At 42.7% G+C, this 22,734-nt stretch overlaps 1 protein-coding gene across 1 annotated transcript; it reads right to left on the reverse strand.

Moving 5' to 3' along the window:
• Nucleotides 1-1,536: 1,536 nt before the first annotated feature.
• Nucleotides 1,537-20,779, reverse strand: mindy2 (MINDY lysine 48 deubiquitinase 2). The gene is made up of 9 exons (XM_041933676.1): nucleotides 19,800-20,779; nucleotides 19,465-19,522; nucleotides 16,897-16,961; nucleotides 10,213-10,371; nucleotides 8,283-8,385; nucleotides 6,984-7,126; nucleotides 6,103-6,276; nucleotides 4,823-5,023; nucleotides 1,537-4,079 (listed from the first exon to the last, which is right to left on the reverse strand). Exons 1-9 carry the CDS (start codon nucleotides 20,709-20,711, stop codon nucleotides 3,891-3,893), a joined length of 2,004 nt encoding a protein of 667 aa, XP_041789610.1. The 5' UTR covers nucleotides 20,712-20,779; the 3' UTR covers nucleotides 1,537-3,890.
• Nucleotides 20,780-22,734: the final 1,955 nt, after the last annotated feature.

A 22,734-nucleotide genomic window follows, 5' to 3' on the forward strand; every position in this document is an offset into this window, starting at 1 on the left:
TTATTATCCTGGTACTTCAGGTTGAATGTCCCTCGTCTATAAGGCATTTTGTTATATATTTTTCACCACATACATTTTGTGACTGTAATGTGAAAGGCTACATACATTATTTGGTCATTTATGTAAATAGATGAACATTGAAATCAACACAAATGAGTAACCTCCCATATTCACAAACACCTTCCTTTTGCCTGTATGTTTCATGTGAAATATAAACATAATGGGCCGTACAGTGGAAATGTTATTCTTAGGGACAGTTCATTATAATTTTTTTCACTCTGCCTAACTTGTCAGTCCACGCTATACATGCACCACAAATAAAATGTGGGAGTTTGATATTGCATTAAAGAAAATGTCTCCCTTTAGATTGTTCAGCAGTCTGGATGTGTGTCTCATACAACAACAGTGAACGTTTCCCTCTGCTACATAGATGACAACACTCAAGCCTTAGTAAGCAGCCTTTTCCCCTGTTTTGTTTGTAAAAGTTTGAGCATATTTGAAAAGTGATGTAGTTGAATGATGGACTCTGGACTGGAAAAAAAACTACCTGAATTAGAGGTGCACCTACACCATTTTTTTTTGCTGATTGGGTCGAGTACCAGTATTGTCTACGTATTTTTTCAATACTCTGTAGACAAAGTACTTCTGTTAGACAATTCACCTAACACCCATCTATCTATTGTTGTCACCCATATCTTTCTCGTCATCTGTGAGCTGTGTGCTGGTACTCAGGCCTTCCTACTGGTAGCCTTTAGTCTGGTATAGGTGTACCACTAACCTGAATATATCAAATTGCAGCAAGTTCTATTGACGTGGTACTAGTTTTTAACAAATGTACTTGTTCATTTTTAGCCAAAACATTTAAACAGCCCTTTCATACTTTTACAAATTAATATTAATCAGCTGGCTTAAGCTACCGCTACCACCTTGAGATAATTCTTTTGGCCATTATTCAGTTTTTAAAAGGTACCCAAAGAACAATAGCACTCTTGCACAAATTATGTTCTGTATAAAATGAGGTATGTTTCTCTTCTGTTAGTGCATATCAATGTAACAGTGCAAAACCAATTACGACGACTATTTGTTCAACGACCACCTTGTCAAAACACCAATTTTCTCACAGCATTTACCCCACCGTCACTTTTACAAGGCATACAACAAACCACTTTGAGACACCAAACACACAATATCCTTCTGATCGATTCGTCTTAAGAAAACTAGGGCAAAACAAACATGTCACAAAGAAAATATCAAATCCTGGTGATAAAGACTAGGGATAGCAAGCTAATCCACAGTAGTAAATCTGAAATAATAATAACAATAAAAATGTGTGGCGTGTGTCACTCTGCACTTCTTTCACTCATACAAACACCAACGTAACATTTTCCACATCAGGTCAGAGTGCCCAAAGTGAAGGTTCATTTTTTTAAACTTCCACCGGAATGTTTAATCAGCATGTTCACTTGATGGGCAGAGACATACGTAAATGAGGTGAGACTCACAAAAAGTTAGACAAGAAAAAAAAAAACACACAAAACACAGAACGCCTCCCTTCTACCATCTTGCTTTCACCCTATGATTATGGGTTATTTTTTAAGCTGCATGGGGAAAAAAACTGCTAAAAGGTCAATGAAAAGTGTACAGAATTAACAATATTCCTCAACCCTGTGCAAGGAGGTTTTTTATCTTTTAATCAGGTAGTCCAAGTTAACATAACGAGCAGCTTAATTCATTGTTGTTTTTTTTAGTATGAAGTTCAACAATGAGGATCTTAAATAATATAGTGTTAAGTCCTTCAAAGTGTCAAAATAGTTGCTGTATGTGTACATACACAGACACTTGAAGTTGTGACTGAGAAAGCGACTGCAGGCCGAGGAGCTGCGCCGAGACGTAGAAAGACACTCGAGGACGCGTCCCTTCAGAAAAGGCCTGAGAGTGTTTCTGATGTTCATGTGAAAAAAAAACGCATGGATTGTCTCATTCTGGTAACACGCCTGTTTCCTTTTATCCTTGAAATTATGCTTAAATGTTGTAAGGCGTTATGTATATATACAAAACATAGCCTTGTTAGGGCCAAACGAACAGGGAGCTCACACTCCATGGAGCCCATGTGAAAGGGCTCCCACACGGTAGGTAGCCGGCTGCCTCCATGTAACAGTCCTCCTGACGCTGAATAACGGAGGCCGCTTTATAAGCACTGCAAAAGACCTCCACGGACAACTGTCTCCCTCAGTCTGTAACAGAAGGCTTGAGTCAAGGCATCCAATTGGAATGTATAGATAGAAAAGTTTCTCAGGAGGCAGTCCCATGGTACAATAATGGCACAAAGCACTAGCTAAATCCATTGGGAGAATGCATTAGGTAAGTATGTACATCGTGTGTTTGCACGCTCAATGCTGCAGTGAAATGCACACAAGTCAAAAGGTGATACCACAGAACTGCTGTGTTCAGAATGTATATCCTGTGCCTGCAAAGACAGCTCAGCTCCTGCTGTACATCAGGTGTGTGGGGAAACAACAGCACACGTTCACAAATATTAACTGAGCTTTCCTGGCTGGGGGGGAATCTGACAGGCAAATGGCTGAATTCTGTGGTATTTCTTTTCAAAACCTGGCTGCAGTGGAACTTCTTCATCCAGAAGCTGATGGAGGAGTTCATGATGGTGCCTGCACGCACACTGCATCTCTTCAGGAAGCTGCCAGAAGAGACTGCGAGAAAGAAAAGGGGCCTTGCAGGACTACCACACTATCTAACCTGGATGCCATCTAATAGAATCTAATCTGCCAAAGCTAGCTGTGCCTCACACGGAAACATCGGATTCACACAAGAGTTCCTCAGTTAAACACAGTATTTGTGGTTTTAACTATCCCAAATGTATTTTTTGTGAGGCTGAAGCACAACATAAAAGACGTTAAATGTCCCAAATTTGTATCTCAACTAAACTTTTGGCTATTTCCAAATTGAAAACTGTTACATCAGTGACGCTCAGCAAATGAGACAGGTATACCACGCACCATTATACCACATAGCACACGTGTACTGTACAAACCATACACATGAAAACAAACACACATTCACATTCAGACAGAGCAGAATACACCACTGCCATACTCCAGTAAGGCAAATCTGAACAGGGCAAGCTGTGATGAGTATTGTTAGGTAGCTACAGTATCTGGCAGCTATCTGGCATTAATTAACCCTTAAGTACATAGTGTTTCAGAGGGGACACAAATAGTGTTACATTGATTTCCAACCGGCAATATTATGAGAAAATCCCTCTCAGCTTACACAAAAAAATAAAAGCTCTCCCAAAAGCTACCTCTGACAAAAAAAGCATAAATAAAACGTGAATCTCAACTAAAACCAGAGAAGTAGCTCCGTCTATATACGTTTTGCAAATATTGATACGTACAAAAAAAGCTTATAAGCTGCAATAATGACAAATGAATGAAATGAATGGTTTCTCCTTTTTTTTTGGAAAAGAACGCGGTGAGAGGTTGACATTTTGTTTCTTCAGATTGTGTCTTTTGCTATAAAACATACCACCCCGAATAAACTTGACCCCACATCACAAATATAGTGCACTGTGCAACTTGTAACAAAGTTTGGCCGACTCTATGAAAGATACGGGGTAGTTGTCGTTGTAGTGTCCCTGCCTCTGTTGTCCAGGTTCCACTGAGGATAGAGGATAGCAGGCACCAGTGGTTTGGGAACAGTGAGTCCTCCGTTGGTCTTGCCGCGCCTCTCCTCAAACGTCACTTTCCCTTGTTTGTCATCAGGTGGGGGCTGCGCGCCGCCGTGTCCGGTCCGTGGAGAAACAAATGCTGTCCCCCTTCCTCACAGATAAGCAAATGCACAAAACACGCACACTCACACGGACACGCTGTATGTTACAAAATAACACATTTGTCTTTATCCTTCGATTCTTTCTTGGCTTTGCGCTCCCCGCTGGAGGACTGTTTTCCCGGGCTAGGTGAGGCTCCGGCTGCTGCTGCCGTCCCAGCGCCGGCTGCTGCTCCGCCTGCTCCCGCACCTCCTCTGTCCGCCTCGTCTCCCTCGGCAGGCTCCTGCTGGCCCTGCTGCAATTCAAAGACATGTCCATATTTCAAGCAAAGCCACTTATTGCTCTGAACTAAAAAAAAAGTGATAAGCCAAATATTAATATCTGCCTTAAAAATATGACAAACTGTAAAAAAAAACCTAGAGATAAAGATTTCTTAAAAATCTGGAAACCAACTGATCTTTAAGATACAGAGATGTTAGACATCTGCTCATAGATTAAGTATATATATAATGGATGGATGTAAAAAGGGATAAAAGCAGGAAGGAAGTGAGAGAAACTGGAGGGAAGGGTGTTTGTTTTTGGGTTGTTTGATTCAGATTTTTATATGCAGTTCAAAAATATTTGATGTAGGCTGTGTGAGACTGTGTGCATATTTGTTGGAAAAACTGATAGTAAAAAGATTCTTGTAAGAAGAAGACAAGAGGACCCAAGCTAAGAAGACCCAAGACCCTGTCAAATCCTTTCATCAGTACCCTGTATACGTCACATATCTGCAACAAGGGGGTGCCATGACTATCCTCAGCACCTACACAGCTCCAGGGACAATGCCTGTGTGGCCCCACAGTGATTAAACAGCATTACAAGAAAAAAGTCCCTCAGTTCCTCCTTTATAGCTCAAACATTCTGATGCTGACATCTGTTTCCAGAAGGCAACATATTCCCTCTCTGCTACATTAAATGCTCCACATTTGTTCAAAGTCCTGCGTCTCCTCCCTCTCCCACCTGCTTCCGACTCCCTCAACTCCCCTCCCTCCACACCTGTGCCTGCGCTGCTGCTACCGCCGCCGCCGCCGCCGCCTGCTCCTGCTCCTGCTCCTGGTAGTACTGGGAGGCTCGTCGGTCCTCCTCCTCCTGGAGCTTTTTTGCCAGCTCCAGGTCGCTGATGCCCTCGGGGAGCTGCTCCCACTGTAGGTCCTGGCTTTGCTGCTCCTGCTGCAGTGACAGCGCCATCAGATAGTCCTGACACACAACAACGCGCACAAACGGAGAGAGAAAGAGACCGATGATTTACAAGCAAAGCTTTCAGAGTGATGTTTAAGTTTACTGTATGAACTGTGCTCTGATTATATTATACTGCACACAGGCCAATCCACACACAACCGCAGCTCCTTACTTACTAACTGAGCCATTTGCGTCCGTCTTTATTCGTTTCCATTTGTTGCATTATACATTTGTAGTATTTAGCAAAACGTCTAACAAAACGTCATTTACGCTGGTATTTATTATTGTATTATGTTCAGTATCTTCTATTATCTTATGCACTTTGTCACTGCAAAGACCCAGTTCCCCCTGTGGGATCATTACAAGTTTTCTCCAATCTAACTGAATTGATTATGAGTGCAGAAAATTGCCGGAATGGATTTTTCCCACCAGCTCTATCTTGAAGATAAGGAGGACTGGGCCTGAGTAAGCAAGGAGAATAAAAAGTAATAGCCCCCATGCTCTTGTCTGGCCTTTGTGTGTGGGAGCGAGGCAGACAATTTGTCAGCGAGCTCCGTGTCTGGACCGCTCTGGCCAACCAATGAGCGGACAGCTGTGAAACCAGTAAAAATGCCTGGGAGACACAAACCCAATGCATTTGGGGGCCAGTGTGGAGACAGCGTGGCGCAGCAAAGCATGGGTAAAACAGAGGGGGCGCCAAGCAACCCTGCCATGTGCTCTTCAGGCTGTTTGTGTGCGTGTGTCTAAAAAGCTAGTACGGGGAGCTGTTACACATCTATTATTGAGGAACTCTTATTTTCACTTTGCTGTAGGTGTGGGATGGTGCATGGTTGATTTTATTCTGCTGTTTCCAAGGATTTGATGTCGTGTTTTGTTTCTTTTTGTCCTCCAGTATTTCTCTTATTTCTGTAAGTGAACTTAAAAATGGGTTTGCCAGAGGGATGCACAGTGGAGACAAGTACGACATTACTGCTCTTGCTTTCCGGCTTTTGTGGTAGACTGATGGTGTGAAAAACACATCGTGATTAAGCACATCATGGTTTTTGGAGTGGATAATTTGCTGGTTCTGCTAGTCTTGCCTGCATCAGTGCTCAGACCTGGTCTATCTGATCCTGCTGGCCCCGGTACACCGTCTCTGGATCAGACGGGGGCCGTAACCGGAACTCGGAGTCACAGAAGTTGCCGTCTCCGTCGACATTGTGCAGACTCTCCCAGACGACCTTCTCTTCTGTCAGGAAGCCTTGGTCTGTAACCAGGAGGTACAGCTGGCCCTAAGAAACAACCACATACACATTACATACATCTGACCAGTTTCACACTATATACACACATACATGAGCACACACCCACACCATCTGTAGGTGGCTGTTCTGTGTGTGATTGTATACACATAAGTCTGCGGCTGAGTGATCACTTGAGAACTTAGGCTGCCATGATGCTTTGTTTGAGGGTTATAGGTGATACATGCAGCTTTGCTTTCATTGGCAACACTAGAGCACTGTTCAAGAAAGCAAGCGGGCTCCACTTCCCCTGCTGTAGATAACAGGAAAGGTCTGTCTGTGCTGCTGTGGCATGGAGAGCCAGCTGTGGGCAAGAGGCTGTTAGAGATAGGACGCAGTTGTGTATGTACTGAAGGGGACGTCTGAGAGGCATGTCGTGATTGGTCTAATATTGTATATCTGTGATACACAAATATGTAGCTTTCATCAGTTTGGAGAAAGTGTCATTACAGCAAGTCTGCGTAGTGAACACTTTTTCGCTCACAGACAAAATATAGGTAAATCTGTGTAAGACTGGAAAGGTAGTTTTGCTGACGTTTGCAATAATACGTCTGTCAAAATAACCGTTCAAATATTACATACATAACACAATCACTGACTGGAGGGACAGTTCATGAGCTCCATGACGCACCACTGTCGGTCGAACTCATGCAAATAACACCTACAGTTACTGTGAAGTACTTTTAGTTAGTATTGACCTTGTACTTGATCATGGTGCTGAAGTGGTTGTTCCTGAAAAAGACGCAGAGCTCCCCCTCCTGCACGGTGGACGTGAGCTCACATAAGCCGTGGTACGTCAGCTGAGTGGCCGTGCTGTTCAGGAACTGCTCTGCCACGATGCCTAGGATGAGGTGGGGCACACAGGAAAACAAAGAGGGAGAGATGGAATCTGTGATTGATTAGCAAACGTAGAAGCATGGCCCCATGATGAGTCTTACTTGAATAATTAATTATGCTTTTAGGCGCCATATTTTGCAGAATATACAGACAGATTTAAAACTGACTCGAAATTGGTGCTTTTATTTTGATGAGCTCCTGAGGGCCCACGCATAACTTTCATTTGCTACTATTTTTTGATTTACATAGTATTTTCATCTTAGGCCACAGACCACTGGATGAGTCATCCGCGCTACAATCAAAAATCAAGCCATTCTTATTCATTCATGAACACTGGTCACTCTTTGGAAAGCATGTCGGAAAGCCTGCTGTAATGTCTGCGGCAGCTTTCTGAACGTTCTGACTCAGTGCTGCTGGAAGTGGTCGCAGTTACTATAGTGAACTCAATATAGGCTGAGAGACAGATGGCAAGAGACATCTGTAAGACAGAACATTCAATTTGGAGGAAACACACACAGAATCAGAGCGATACTCAAACAGGCAGAGAGACAGTCTACCCTCGATCGAGCCACATCGCAGGAGACTGACAGGAAAGAAACTAATCACTGAATGCTTACTGTGAAATTTTCAAGTACAATAAAGCATGACAGCAAAACTCAGAGATGTTTAGTTTTCTCAGAATGAAATCAGTCCATCTAAAGTGTTTGCTAATTCTTCTCCTGAGGCGGCGATGGGTAGCGTCGGCATCAAACCACTTAAACCAGTCACTTCTACGCTACAAATGCAGAAACACAATAAAAGGAGCGAATCTTCTGTATCAGTGTCGCCATCGACTAAGGCCTTAATGTGCAGACTTGGCAGCAGCCCAGCAGACCACTGCTCAGGAAGCTCTGTGTTGAATGAGCAAATACTTTTTGTGAAGTTACCAACAAACCGGTAAGGAAACTGGGAGCCGTGGAAGTAGGTCATTTGATGAGTGGCCACATGCACTGTGTGTCCTGGTTTTAATTCAACCCGGTCTCTGTGCAGAACGTGTTTGCACTGGTCAGTCCAGCGATGCATATCTCATATACTGAATGTGAATGTGAAGAGATGAGGGCGAAACTCGAGTGGAGTCAGAGAGGTCAGAAAGTGAGAGAGAGTGAAGAGAAAGCACTCACCTTCCCCTGCCAGCTCACTGTTGTCTGACTGTTTGCAGGATATTATCTTCTCTACCAGCTGGTTGTAGCTGCAGTTGCCCACTGCCTTGACAATGTCATGCATCTGCAAACATAGATAAAAACTGTGGGAAAGAACATTCACCAGGCTTTGCTGCTGTTTTACTAAAAACACACAGCAGATTTATACAAAATTTATAATAGAGAAGAAAATTCTGGTGACATACTGCTCATATATATAAATCTCCTACATGAATTCCTTTTTGCTACAGTTCAACTGTACTCTGGTGCATTTCCCCACTAATTATCTTCACTTAGGGTGGTGTGAACACTGTAATTTGAACACATCTGCACACAAAGCACCTAAAAAGGTGGTGGTCTGTTTGCAAGAGAACTCTGGAGTTGTTTGTTTGTGGTGGGAACGTAAGCCGGACAAACCACAGGACTGTGTAGTACTAGAGATGAAGTTAGTATGAATTCAAAACTAAATTACTTTTAACCCATCTGCTGATTGTGGGAACTGTCGAGGTGATCTCCTTTGACATCCCGAGAAGTCACATGATCAAGTATCAGACTGCTGCTAAAGAGGCAAGATCAGCCTATTTCTCCAGTTTAATTCCCACACATTCATTCACATTAATGATTCTGTTGTGAGTGGCTCCTCCACCTATTCTACTGAACTTAGCCCTGAATTAGCGGAGGTATTTCTGAATCATTTTGTTAAAAAGGTGGAGAATATTAGGACTCTGATTGTTTCAGACACACTTGTCCTATCTGCCCCCTCCCTGCCCGCCACACTGTGCAGTGCTGACTCAATTTTAGCCAATTTCTTCTCAGTTCTAGAAACTCTCACATATTAAATCCTCTTCCCAAATCCACATTATTCCCTCCAAACTAGCCCACTCTCAGTACCTGCATCTTATAAATTATTAGCTGCTGCTTGGCCACTGGTATTTTTCCTTCTTATTTTAAACATGCAATTGACAACCTATTTTAAAGAAACCTAATCTTGACCCGCTCACCCTCAGCAATTACAGACCTTCTCAAATATCTTTCTTATCTGAGGTGTTGGAGAAAGTTATTGCCTCTCAACCAATTGCCTGTATGAGTGCCAACAGTATTTTCTATAAGTCGGTCTGGTTTAAGAGCTTTACACAGTACTGAGATGGCCTTAATTAAGGTGACAAATGACTTACTCCTTGCTGCATATAAACTTATCTTGTGTTCCTGTCTGTCTAGTAGAACCTTTTCTGTTGTTGTTGGAAATCCCCCTCCTGCTGTTTCCCATTTTATTCATGGGGCTTCCCAAGGGTCAATCCTAGGTCCCTTCTGTTGTCCATTTATATGCTGCCTTTGGGTCAGGTCATTACCTTAACATAATGTACAGTACCACTGGTATGCTGATGACACCCAGTTAAATGTCTTGTTACAATCTGCAGTTTACCACCTGCCTTTTGTGTATCAATTTCTGGACTTCTCAAAACTTCCTCAAACTTATCAATGACAGAACGGAAATAATGTCCATTTCTTTCAGTCAGATAGTCTGCAATCTTGGAGTCTTGTCACATAACATTAAAGAAGATAAAGGATGTTCAGTCATGTTTCTTTCAAAAATTAGATCGTTCTTATCCTTTGAGTATTTTTACAGGGGCTTTTGCAGTCTGGGCCCCCAAACTCTGGAGTGATTTACCTGCTGAGATTAGAATTGCTAAATCTACCACTACTTTTATATCTCATTCTTTTTCAACATTCTTTTGCATTTTATTTTCTCTATTCATATTTTACTATTGCTTTACTGTATGTTATCTATTTCTGAAGCACTTGGTAACATTGCTAAGAAAAGCGCCTGTCGAAGATGGACAGGAGAACAATAAAACAAGCTGGTTTCAGGCAGGTGAAGAGAATCAGCAATGATGAATAAGGTTCATCTCACCTGGGGGTCAACCAGCCAGCCATGGTAGAGAGGGATGTCCAGCAGATCAAACACGATGCACTCTGGGGTGTACTCAAAGACTCGCACCCCTGTGAACTTCACGTTCACATCCAGACCTGTCTGCAGCTTGTGCAACACGGCCATGGCATCACTCATGTTCTAGAGAACAAGGAGACAAACAGCGCTTCAGGTTTCTGTTATAAACTGTGTGATAACAATGCAGCAAAGGGGTGAAACAATGTGAATAAGGCGTAACCATTGATCAAAATATTACTGAAATCGCAATATGTCATTTGCCAAGTACAATGTCCAAATCACAGGAGATGTAATTTTTTGTGGGGCTAAAGAGATGCCAGCGAAAACAAATCATAAAATTACCCTCTACACTAAAATTGTGACTCATATTACTACTGCAGTATTTGTCAAAAAAATTGCAATTCATTTTTTTTCAGGTTTACCTGAACAAATCTCTTCAAAAGAGACATGCTTGCTTGTGCGCTGTGAACATTACACAGAACCGAAGCTGTGTCCGATCCAGCTGTTGCCATGTACTGCGAGCTGTCCTTATTTGCTACATTATTCCTGGTTGTCTGCACACAGTCAGCATAGCTGGAACTATTGATTTTTCTACCTTTACGAGAAACCATTAGCTGCCATCCTATGCAATGCAACTGCTTCATGTAATAATCAAGTTTTGTCAAATATTTCTGCATTATAGTTACCACACTGTGACTGTGCTGAGTGTTTTCATATGTAACGCTCTTATTAGGTTGTGCTCTGCTTACTGTCAATCAGCCTTCGACCACAAGAAGAAATGGATGTCTCTGGCAGGAAACCATTTGATATTACATTTCTACGTAAGCTCTCAGGCTCATCGTTGTGAAACACGATATTTCCTTTTGATAACCAAGGGGTGGACAAAATATAATAATAATAGTCTGATGATAAATCCTACATTTGTTTGATTTGGGGGGCATTTTTGCCTCTATTATTGATATGGGACTATAGAGACATGACAGGAAATGAAAGGGGAGGGAGAGGAGGAATGGCGTGCAATGTGATGGTCATCAACAGGGGTTGCTGCGACTACATGTTCAGCCTCTAGCCCACCAGGTCGCCGCTGAAATGCTAAATGTTTAGTACGGTCATGTGAGACCGATGACTCAATTCTGGGGGCGTTTTAAGGGTGCAATCTGCCAAATTAGATTGTATTATATCAGAAGTTTTTTCCACAGAAATCAGTGCTCATCACCAACAAACAACTACAGAGTTCATCCTACAGCTTAGATCTCACTCAGCAATGTCTCTATTGCTGGCCAGAATGGAAGGGTCACAAACTTTACTTGGTGAGTCACAAAATATCAACTTTAAATGACTTCATCTCCAGAACTGTCTTTAGATGATGGGAGGTGACTCACTGTAGCAGAAGGTATGCACTGACGTCACTTTCTCACATGATACCAACCCCCTCTCACTGTGAACACACTGAGCTGTGACACCAGGAGGAAAACACAAAAATCTTGACAAAGTAAAGGCCGTCAGGATCTACAATGCCCTGCGCTATGTACCACTCAGTCAGTGGTCTGTGGACACTGAAATGCAGCCAGAAATCGAGCGTCCTGGTGTAGATACAGTATGTAGGTCCACACCAGGGAAGTATCGTCCCACAAAACAAAGCCTGAAGGCATCAAGGTGGCCAGGGCAGGTTTACAGACTTATCTTGATACACTTACTGAGCAAAACCCAGAACCCCCTCAAACCCAGAACACAAAGTGGTGCAAACAGAGCTGCTCTAAGTTTATTTCAGCAATATCACCCCGAAAAGCTCACACCCCTAGAAAAAGACCCTCTGGCCTATTTTAAAGTAGCAGAAGCATGTCTGAAATGATTGACAGCTTCATATGATATTTTGGCTGTCAGCAGACATGCAGCCTGAGAAAGTATTGCTTTGCCTTCATTCACCTCCCTTTAGCCTTCCGCAGTCTGTACAAACTTCTGCCTGAATTCTTTCTAAATCTGCACAGCCCATTCCACAACAGCTCTTTACCATCTTACCAGTGTTCTCCATGTGAATGCACATAGAGGCAGATGCTGACTTTTTACGCTCCGGAGAAGAACAGCAGCAGTACCAACTGCCGGGTGTTTACAAGTTTCATTAAAACACATCTACCACTGGGTTTCTGTGGGTTTTAATTGGACTGGATTTTACTTGGATTTGACTTCTTCCTTGATCATGTGGCCCAAACAGAACTGAGAACCACTCCATGCTGCTTTTTTTTGCTTTTCACACTGGTAAGAAAGCATCAGAACTTTGTTATGTGAGATAATAAAATTAGAACTAACTAATATTCAACTAGCCTTTAATTGGAAGGTTGGTGGCTTCTTCGATCTTCTTCTGCCCACGTTTCTGATATGTGTGTGAGACTGATTTTATTGGTGAAATGGGAAAATGGCACTATAACATGATTTTAAGCCCAACACATCAGCACACTTTGCCTTGCTGCAATTTTTACGAAATAACATTGCAGTTAGAAAAGTCTACTGTTCCACTTGTTGCTTGCTTTGCTTAGCAAAATAATTGATTCTGATATATTAGTGTGCTTGCATACATGTTGCTGGCTACATTGTTCTAAAAATCAAATGGTTTAACTTTAAACTGTTTTGTGTGTGTATTTCTCTCTGGTAGAGGAGGCTTCCAAGAAATACATAAAAAGAAAGAAAGTCTTTTAATTCCAATCAGAGTCTGAACGGTTCGAGAAGACGAAACATCTCCACTATGAAAACCATTCATCCTTAAATTATGAGTGAGGCATTCATCAACCCTTTACTGCACTGTGTGAACATCAGAGAAAATACCTTATATACTCATCACATCACCTAACAGACTAAAGTCTTGCATTCAGCCTCAAAGCAATGTTTCCCAGCTGGCTCTAAGCCTCTGCCGCCATTTACCTCTGAGATCAAGATAAGCCTTGCAGCTGAACCCTCCAACTTTATTATGAGCGTGCAGTTGTGAATGATTTGATTTCAGCTCCTTCACAATCGACTTAAATTACCTGAAAGATAAGAACGTTCATTTATAGCTACCAGAACAATAAACCTGAGTCTACGAACAGATCTATTTGCAGTTTACCGGCTTTGAAACATCACAGTTTATCGACTTTCGGGGGTATCAAATTGTAATTATGTCATCATGTTGTTTAATCATCTTTAATTCTGCTGTCCAAACTAATAGTTCCAAGCAAAATGTAAGTAAAACCTTAGAAAATGAGTGTTTGGTCTGTTAAAAAGTTTGGTCTGGTGTAGATTATAGTAGTGGATCACAGTGATTTTGCATATATTTTGCCATATTGTGATATCAGCATTGTTAACATAATCTTGTTTATATTGTGATCTTAATTTCAAAGGCAGTATAACAACACTCCCTCTGACTGTTGTTCCACTGACCAAAAAAACCCCGTCACCATTGTGAATGTATTGCGATCCTTTCGTGTGTTCATAATATGAAATTTTACATCCAAGTTTACAGTCGAGTTACTGTACGGCCCACGAACAGCGAGCCGCTCCAGCTTTGATGCTTGGAGCAGAGAGCTGAGGTGAAAAGCCTTCAGCTGGCCCATCTGAGAGTGTGGATTAGGACGATTATGAGCAGCAGTGATGGCAGGATTAGCAGGGCTGTGTAATGGACCACATCTCTTCACTTTAGGGCAGAGGGCTCCAACAGCAGATGAGCGCTCGCAGATCAGATGATTAGCACTGCATCACTCACATTCGTCTGCGCTCGTGTTGGATGCATTTCCACTTTACAACAGTAGCCCAGAATTCTACCGAGGCTTTTCCACTATTCAGTGTCCCGGTTTCTCCCTCTTGGTTGCCTTTCAGCCTAAATTTACCTGAAAGCAAAAGCCTTTGTGTAATTAACTGACAGTTGACAGAATATGGCATAACAGAGCCGAGATGAGGGATCTGGTTCGCACAAAGCTTTCCCAGTTGATAAGACATATGTAACCGTGAAAGCATGGAGCCAAGAAATCAAACTACAATCAAGCCTCGCTCTGTTCAAACTTAGGTAAAAATATAAAGGACATTGGAGACTGAGCTGTTTCCCACCAAAACATTTTGCCAAGCGGCACAGTTGAGCAACAGTTTTTAGATGAGAAATACACACCAGGATTGACACTGTGATCATATTTTGTGCCACTTTAGGGAACTCGACTGTCAGTTATCATGTGCACGTTGATGCAAAATTAATGAGTCTGTCTGCATTCGTGTCATAGAAATCTAAAAAAATATATACACATCAAATCTGTGAGCCTAAGAAGACAACAACTTATCAATCACTGGAGAAGAAAAGTAAACCATTACATAATGCCATGACCCATCGGAGGGAGCTGTAAATAACCAACAGTTTACAAGACTGTGATGTCCCACAATGTGGGTCATACTGTGTTGAATCCTGGCACACATCAGCAGCTGTCACTGCTCTACGCTGTTTTTGGATTAATCGTCAAGATAATCTTATGTTTTTCTAATGTTTCTAAAGTTAGCCTCCATTTACGTACATAAGAAGGGCAGAACTCCTCTTAATATAATGCAATCCAGCACAGCATCGCCACCAAATATGTTGACTGCAGAGCTGAATTATTTCCAAACATAAACTGATTATAAGCCTCATAAAGATACAAGACATTTGCATTGGAGATACTATAATGGATTCCATTGAAATGCACACGTGTATCTAACAAACCCTGCATACAGCTTAATTTCTGATCTTAGAATTAGACAGATCTTGAATTAAATCAGTGCCCAACACAGGACCTTTTTGACAGATAGCAGAGTCTCTCCTGTTCCTCCTGTTAGGAGCTTTCACGATTCTAACTTTAAAAGAAACCATTTCTTTGTCTCCGACATCAACATCAGTGATTTTAATCTCAGTTAATGTCTCTCTACTTAATTAGAGACAGATCTTTATCCAGAGGGCCTTTAATTTGAATACCAGGGGGTCTACCGAACAGATATGTCTGAAAAAAAAATCATCAAACATGCGAAGGTGAAGACGCTTTTATCTGCTGTACTCAGAGCAAAAGTAAGGCTGAAGAAACGCGCAAGACTGACGCCCTTCACTGTGAATGACCACATGGAAACAAAAGTGGCTCCTTAAGACATTTTCTCCGGTGGCTGAACAGTCATCGTGAATGAATTGCCTTGTAAGAGTGGTGTTGAGCTGAGTCCACCGAGACAAACGCAGCGCAAAACTACAATCTCGCTTCCACAGCTCCTCCGAGTAAATATTTAACAATAGCTAAAGAGCAGCCGTGCAACTGCTATTTTAATCCTCATACACTCCTGTGACAGATGAGGTTTTTTAAGACGAATTTATAAATAGAACTACTTCTGCTACGAACTCCTACTGTTCAAAGTCAGGGCGGCATCAGCTGCATCTTATAACAATCCAATACGCAATGAAAACGCATCTCTCCAAAACACATTAAGACGACACCTTTTTGTTTGACATGCACACGGACACATTTCAGACTTCCTCTCTCTCAGATCCCAGCTCCCAGCATCCCGGAGCCCTGCCCACTCCAGTCTCCACACACTGTGTCAAACACAGTCAGCGCACGGACATGAGGACACCCACATACAGAAGAGCTCCCAGGCCAGTGTCTAGGATTAGACTGCCATAATAACTATGCAACACAAACTCTAACCACTCCCTAACTTTAACTGTGCATGCTGAGGACAGCACTGATTTATTTAAGAGGTTGTATTTCAGCTTGACTTAAATTTAGAAAAGGCTGTCACAGTGAGCTTCTACGAGGAGGCTGCATGTTACTTTTTTTTCTCCTCTCAGAAAGAGGGACAAGTGTGGCTTCAAATCACTCACAGATGTGCTGGTGCTCTGCCACGCATGAGGAGGAGAGGCAGGGCCTCTCCCACTCCGTGGGCAGGCAGTGGAGATGGGAGGAAGCAGAGGAGCTGGAAGTGGAGCTCCATCTCCAAGTGCCTCTCACGGTGAGCCACACACACACACACACACACACACGCCTCAGTAATAGCCGGGAGCTGAACCCAGCCATGCGTCTCTAAGCATTCACAGCCATGTGAAACAACATAATCTGACACTCCTGACCCCTGTTGTTCCCTGGGCCTTGCAAGACACATCTTATGTAACCCATAGAGCTGTGGAAAAAAAAAAAAAAGCTAAGCTGCAGTTTTTTGTGGTTTGCAATCAACTCGATGCGTTTTTCCATATTAGGGAACATCCGCTGACCTTATCTGCTGCCTCAATGCAAATGTGCAAACCCGCTTTGGTGTGAGCATGCAGCTATACTGCCTGTGCCCGCTGACACATCAGAGCAGTGTGCATCTCACTTTATGGCGAAAGTACATCAATAATGGCAGCGAGAAGAGAACAGCTGAGATGTTCGGAGTGTGTCGGTGAGACAAAAGTGAGAGCTCAAGTTAAACTTGCACAATTATGTTTACCACATACATAGAGAGAGAGAGAGAGAGAGAGAGAGAGAGAGAGAGAGAGAGAGAGAGAGAGAGGGTGAGCTCATCCCAAAGGCCCTGCGCTCCTCGAGTACCATGAACAGTCAGCAGCTTACTAATGCACACACATAAGCAAAAACACATGCCTGTTTTAATACTGATACTCCGCAGCGATAAGCCAGGCCTTACCTGCTCGTAGTTTAGCCGCTGAGCCTCCGATATCTCTTTAGGCTTGGTTTCCAGAATGTAGTCTCCTGCAGAGTGACACATGGAGAGAGACGTTGGCTTATATTGTCCTGGCAGAGCGAACAATCACTACCTTGACTGGCACTGATCATCACAGCAGCTTCGGCCTTAAGCGTTTGTATAGACGGTGACAGATGTTTTGAGAGGTTTTAAGTAGCCACTTGTGGGGGGTGGGGTTAGAACTGGCCAGCTGTTTCCTCGAGAAAAGGCTGTTCCAGATATGTAGAACCAGTGGAGTTCCTGTCCACCGGCGGCCTCTGCCGCCTCGTCTCTGTAGCAGTGGGGGACACCACAGCCTGGCAGCTGTCTGGCTCCAGCTCTGTTCAGGCTGATCAGCACTACAAACACGCTGCTTTCTTGTCATGAACGCGTCTTTACAAAACTACACCTTACACTACAACACGTGTATAGTATGCATAGTATATTGCTCAAAAATTTCTTTCCTTCAAAGTGCGTGCAAAACATTCAAAGTACTCACATAGTTTCAATTTGCAACGGAAGTTATGGAAATATATTCTTTTTACTGCTCTTAAGGTTTTATTGCGGTCTACTCCTCACTTTTAAAACTCTTGTGCAAGTATTTTCCAAAATGCTTCACGGAGACTCATTAATTTATTAGGGACTGGCGAGAGTATCGTGCTGCACTGTCAACACATACTTTTCCTGAGGATTATTCACAGGAATGCATCGACCTCTTGTCATCAACGACTTCACTAAGTAAAAACAGCTACACTTGGAGGGGAAAAAAATGCTTTCATATGGATTTTGCTCAAGCAAACAATGAATGAAGTTCATCCAGAAAAAAAGGCTTTTAACTTGTTTTCTTGTACTTTGTGCTTTCTAATAGTAATGACTGACCTAGAAAGGCATGATGATTTGTTCATGTGCATGCTGGGAGAAACAGTCATCCAATCCTAAACGAGCTACGTGTTTGACTCTTGATTAGCGTGCAAACTTATGCTTTATGAGCTAAACTGATACACCCGTCAGGCTCATAGAGTCTTTGTGGCTGTGTTTTACGAGCCGTTTGGACAGAACGACCTTGCTGCTGGTTGCAGTTTTAAAAAACTCTTCTGACTGGATTTCTACGCTGTCACCCCAGATGAAGATTTCAGTGCGAGGCAAGATTCTTTTTCCAGCAGTGGGCCAGCCAGCTGAGTGGTTTTACTACAATATGTCCACAACAAGGAAAACCCCCTCACTGCTCTGTACTCAAGTGAACTGTGGCCATCTCTGATCCTCCCCTTAATATCTGGTTCTGCCTGCCTCTGTGCGTGTGTGGATCACTGGCACGCTACACTGCTGAGCCACTGACTGACGACCGCCCTTCCAACACCACATTTGTGCTTCATTGTCTTCGGTGTTTGCGCGTATGTGTTATGACAAAACAGTGCCAAGTTTTGAAGTTGTCCAGCAGCCCCTGAACATTACACAACATTAACTTTGCGTGCAGTAATGACACGCCAGCACAAGGTGAACTCATCCTCGCAAATACCACACAAATGGGCCCCTTTAGAGGGAATAAAAGCTAAATTCCCTCATTATTTAACTGCAATTTATAGAGATGCTCTGTTGATGTTTTTCAGATGCACCCACTTTTATCCTCTGGTTTGAATTGTGTTTGACCTGTTTTCATTTTTATCCCATTCCTTGGGTTTCAAACTGTGTTTAAGCTTATTTCTATTTTCATCTTGCTTTATTTCCACATCATGCTGTATATGTCTTTATGCTTGTACAGTACGTGCATACATACATGTCTGCAATTTGATGAAAACCTGTTTGCTGTTCAAAGTGCGAAATGAACTTGAAACTTGAGATGAGAGCACTGCTCACATCGCGGTAGCCAACAGACACCGGTGAGCTAAAGAGTCACAGTGCGCGGAAAACGTACCATTAAAGAGTTCACCTATAGTGCCGCGATGTGGATTATTTTAGCCCTCACATGTCAGTGGACAGTGGACAGAGGACCGGCTTCACCTCTGAAGAACCCCTGCTGTAATCAGACACCCTATACTTTGATATTGTAGAGTAATTTTAGTTATGAAGGGCAGGACGCAGCCAGAGAGAAGAGATAGCTCCTGTTTCCTATGCAAGAGCAGAAGATGGCTCATGGGGGATTCCCCTGTTCTGGGCTCTTCCTCTGTTGACTCTGAATGACCTTAATCTGACTGGAACTGCTCATTTGAAGGGACATGAAACCCAAGAATGTTTACTAGGCTGCTGAAATTCAGTGCCGGAGGCTTTACGGGCTGGTATGTTTACTTGGGTGTAGACTCAAGTCGGTGCCTATCTAAAAGCAGGCAAACATATTATTATTGTAGTAAACTATAATAAATTCTGCAAGGTTATTACTGTACATGTGAAGCTTGGTGAAAAAGGAAAAGCAGCAGCAGGCCACATCCAGTGAGGTGACATTGCTTAATATAATCATTATTAAATTTTCTCCCTTGGATCACTGATGCGGCACCAGCTTGGTCTAGTGTAAAACGTGTAATATCTAGAAACACTCACCAAGATACTCCATCAGCTGCTCAGCGGTTATAATTTCCATCATAGGCGGCATCTTAACCTGCAAAAGACACACATCACACCACTTGTCAGCATGCATCACCTACTGGCTAAAATAAACTCAGATGTAATGCTAAAATGAACATGTCTAAACAGTAATTCATTTCATAAAGTGAGGGATAGAGAAGCACTAAGATTTAATGTTACAGATGTGCATGTTAACTATTAGGAAACCTAGTTTGTATAAAACAACTGCTGATGGAGCTCAGAGCTATAAAAGAGCTTATTTGCATTAACTTGTAATCAAGTTTCCATTGATCTACGCTCAGAGCCTTTACCTTCCATGCAAGCAGAAGGACATTCATAATTGCCAGTAATGGACAGGGGCCGTTCTCGTTCTGGGTGATGATCGGCGTATTCTCCTCCCTCCACTTGATCCACTTAATGTGGTATATGGACTGGCCGGCGGCCCGGTCCTTAGCGCACGAAGTCTTTGTCCCATCAGCCCCGTACTCGCTCTGCAGGGCCAGGGCCAGTCCTCTGTCCTCCAGCCCATCGCTGTTCAGATCGGAGCTGGGGCAGGAGTTTAGGTTGGAGAAGGACTCGAGAGAATCTATGCTTCGGGACTCTCCACCAAGGCTGGGATCGGGGTCACTCCCACTCGGCAATCCCTCCGATAAGGTGTGATCACCGGACAGCTCCGGCTTGACGCTTGCTGCGATTGCATTGTCCGAACACAGATGAGTCGGTTTGGCAAGTTTTGTCGGTTCACTTTCTGCACAAGCCACAACCTCAGCCTGCATATCCGCGCTCTCCTTCGCAGGAGGTGAGGACGGGCCGTCGGTTTTGTTGTTTACTAACTTTGAGGCACCACCCTCGCTATCTTCTGCAGCCAGCACCGAGTCATGCCCCATCCCGTTAATGATCTGATCCCCGGACCCCGACCACGATCCGCTCGCCGCCGTGTCCTTCTTCTTATCCTCCTGCACGGGGAGGACTTCGATCACTTCTGGCACGTCAGACTTCCCGTCACTGGCTATGACATTAACGGCGATGGGAGCACTAACATTTGTGGTGCTGTTATTACAACTAACGTTAACCAAAGTACTGAGAGAAGCCTCACTATTCTTGCATTTCTCGACTGTTCCTTTCACTCCGCCGACAGCCGTAACATCGCCCATCTCTCCCGCAATCGTGGCACACAAAGAGCTCCCGTCAATGTCTCGATGCAGGGCTGCATTTTTCTCCATTTCGATTTACAGACGGTCGACAGATTTTAGCTAAATTGCAGCAGCAGCTTCGGTCCCAAAGACGCCATGACAACTCTGCGAGTGACGTCATCAGAGTGAATTGCTTTCAGGCCGAGCAAGGGGGCGGTAGAAAACCAACGGCCAGCCGCTGATGCGTTTGATGCGGCTCGTATTATTTCCACTTATTATTCCAGCTTATTACTCAGGTTGAAAATGTATGACCCATCCGAGATATTTCTTATGACTAGGTTACACACCAAATGTAAAAATTTAGCTGGAATGCATTGGTGAGTCATTAAAATATCCACCCCAAAACAAACGCGTTTCTTCAAAATATCGAAGATTTTGATCAAAGAGGGGCAATTTAATTTATGAATGGACAAAAAGTACTTATCATTCTGTTTTTTGTTTATCCTCAGCAAGTTGGTAAAATATAGGATATGCACCTCAAGTCAGTGATTTTTGGATTTCTGTTGCATTTTGTCTATTATGAACTATGCTACCATTTAGTAACTCATCACGCATAGATTTGAGTGAGTGTTCACAAGTTGTGACGAATGTTTAAAAATATTTGTACTCGCTCAAATCTTTGTTGGATGTTTACTCGGTTGCGTCCTCCACTTGATAACATGTTTCAGTGTATCCCTTACCGAGGATTCCTGAATGTAGCACGAGCAGAGCGTGCCGTGGCCGTGACAGTCTTGCCTACGAGTGCTCGCGCAATTGTGAGGTCTCGCGTAGCCAGACAACCGTACTACTGTAAGGATAAACGAGATCTTGGACATTACGAGGCAGTCATTGGCTATGAGTTTGAATCACATTCATGGTTTGAACACACTTGAAAACAAAAGTATTTGTAGTTTTCTATAGTTGCGTGCAAAAACCCAATCACCCATAGTTTAAGGCAGTCTAATTAATTGATTCTACCCTAAAGTGTCTCCACCCTTGTCTAATCATTGAAATTTCTAGAAGGGGACTTCCTTCTCCAGACTTCCTTTGGTTTGTTGAGATGGCACTTAGGCTATGCAAGAAAGCTGTAGGTTACTGCACCCAGGATGAAGTATTGTTTTGACAGATCTGATCATTCCACATGCAGTAGCTGCTTGGAGTCGCTGGGTGGCAGCAGTTACTCGACCGAGCAGAAGAGGAGAGTCATTCATTCAGTTTTACAGGCATCAGACTGCATATAAGACTTTTTTTCCCATCAAAATTTGGGAACCCAAACATAACTGTAATTATAGCAACCTGTAACATAAAGCATTAATTGGTAAAAGTGTTGTTTGGGACAGTACCACAGTGGCAGTACAAGGGAAGTGCTGCGGAGGAGGTTTTAGTTGTTTTTGCTTTTTTTTTTTTTTAGCTCTAGAATATTTATTTTATCAGCATCTATCATTAATACTATTTTTTGTTCAAAGCTTATTTGGGTAAAGTGAAGAAATCTTGACATAACCTTGTGGCTAGTACAGGAAACCAAACCAGGAAATCAAGACTGAACACAGGTGTGATTATTTTGTACTGCTGCCAGCATAGTGTCACAAAATTTTAATTGCCTATAAAAGTAATTGTTATTCCTTGTTACTTATCCCTCTGCCATCTGTCTACTCAGTGCTTCATCACCATTGTTTTTTCTTCTTCATTAATTTACTGGAAGTCCATGTGAATATTTTAACTTGTTCAGTATTCATTAAACCTTCATTTTCATGATGTGTTCCTATGATAGTTGTAATTCTCTTTCATCATGAGCTGTCTGTACATGATAATAAAAGAAGAGATGTATTATTATAATATTATATGATATATATACCAAGACATTGATGATATATGCATAATATGAGCTGTGGCACAGACAAAAGCAATCTTTGAATTTTTTTTTCTGATAAAATGGGGGAAAATTAAATAAAAATTAATGTTAGGTCGAAAAAAAGACATTCTTTGCTCCCCCCAACAACGTTGATTACACTCCCTTTAGAGAAAAATAGTAAAGGAATAAAACAAATAATGCGGAATTCACTGCTGTGTTTCT

This window comes from Chelmon rostratus, chromosome 1 (assembly GCF_017976325.1).
Source record: "Chelmon rostratus isolate fCheRos1 chromosome 1, fCheRos1.pri, whole genome shotgun sequence".
NCBI lineage: Eukaryota > Metazoa > Chordata > Actinopteri > Chaetodontiformes > Chaetodontidae > Chelmon > Chelmon rostratus.

What these genes read in the sequence shown, in the direction of transcription:
- mindy2 (XM_041933676.1), bottom strand. Translation starts at nt 20,711, where the DNA reads ATGGAGAAAAATGCAGCCCTGCATCGAGACATTGACGGGAGCTCTTTG. An exon ending in TCCTTCTGCTTGCATGGAAG is followed by an intron (nt 19,523 to 19,799) that starts GTAAAGGCTCTG and finishes TGTCTTTTGCAG; the next exon opens with GTTAAGATGCCGCCTATGAT. An exon ending in AGCGGCTAAACTACGAGCAG is followed by an intron (nt 10,372 to 16,896) that starts GTAAGGCCTGGC and finishes CTTGTTCTCTAG; the next exon opens with AACATGAGTGATGCCATGGC.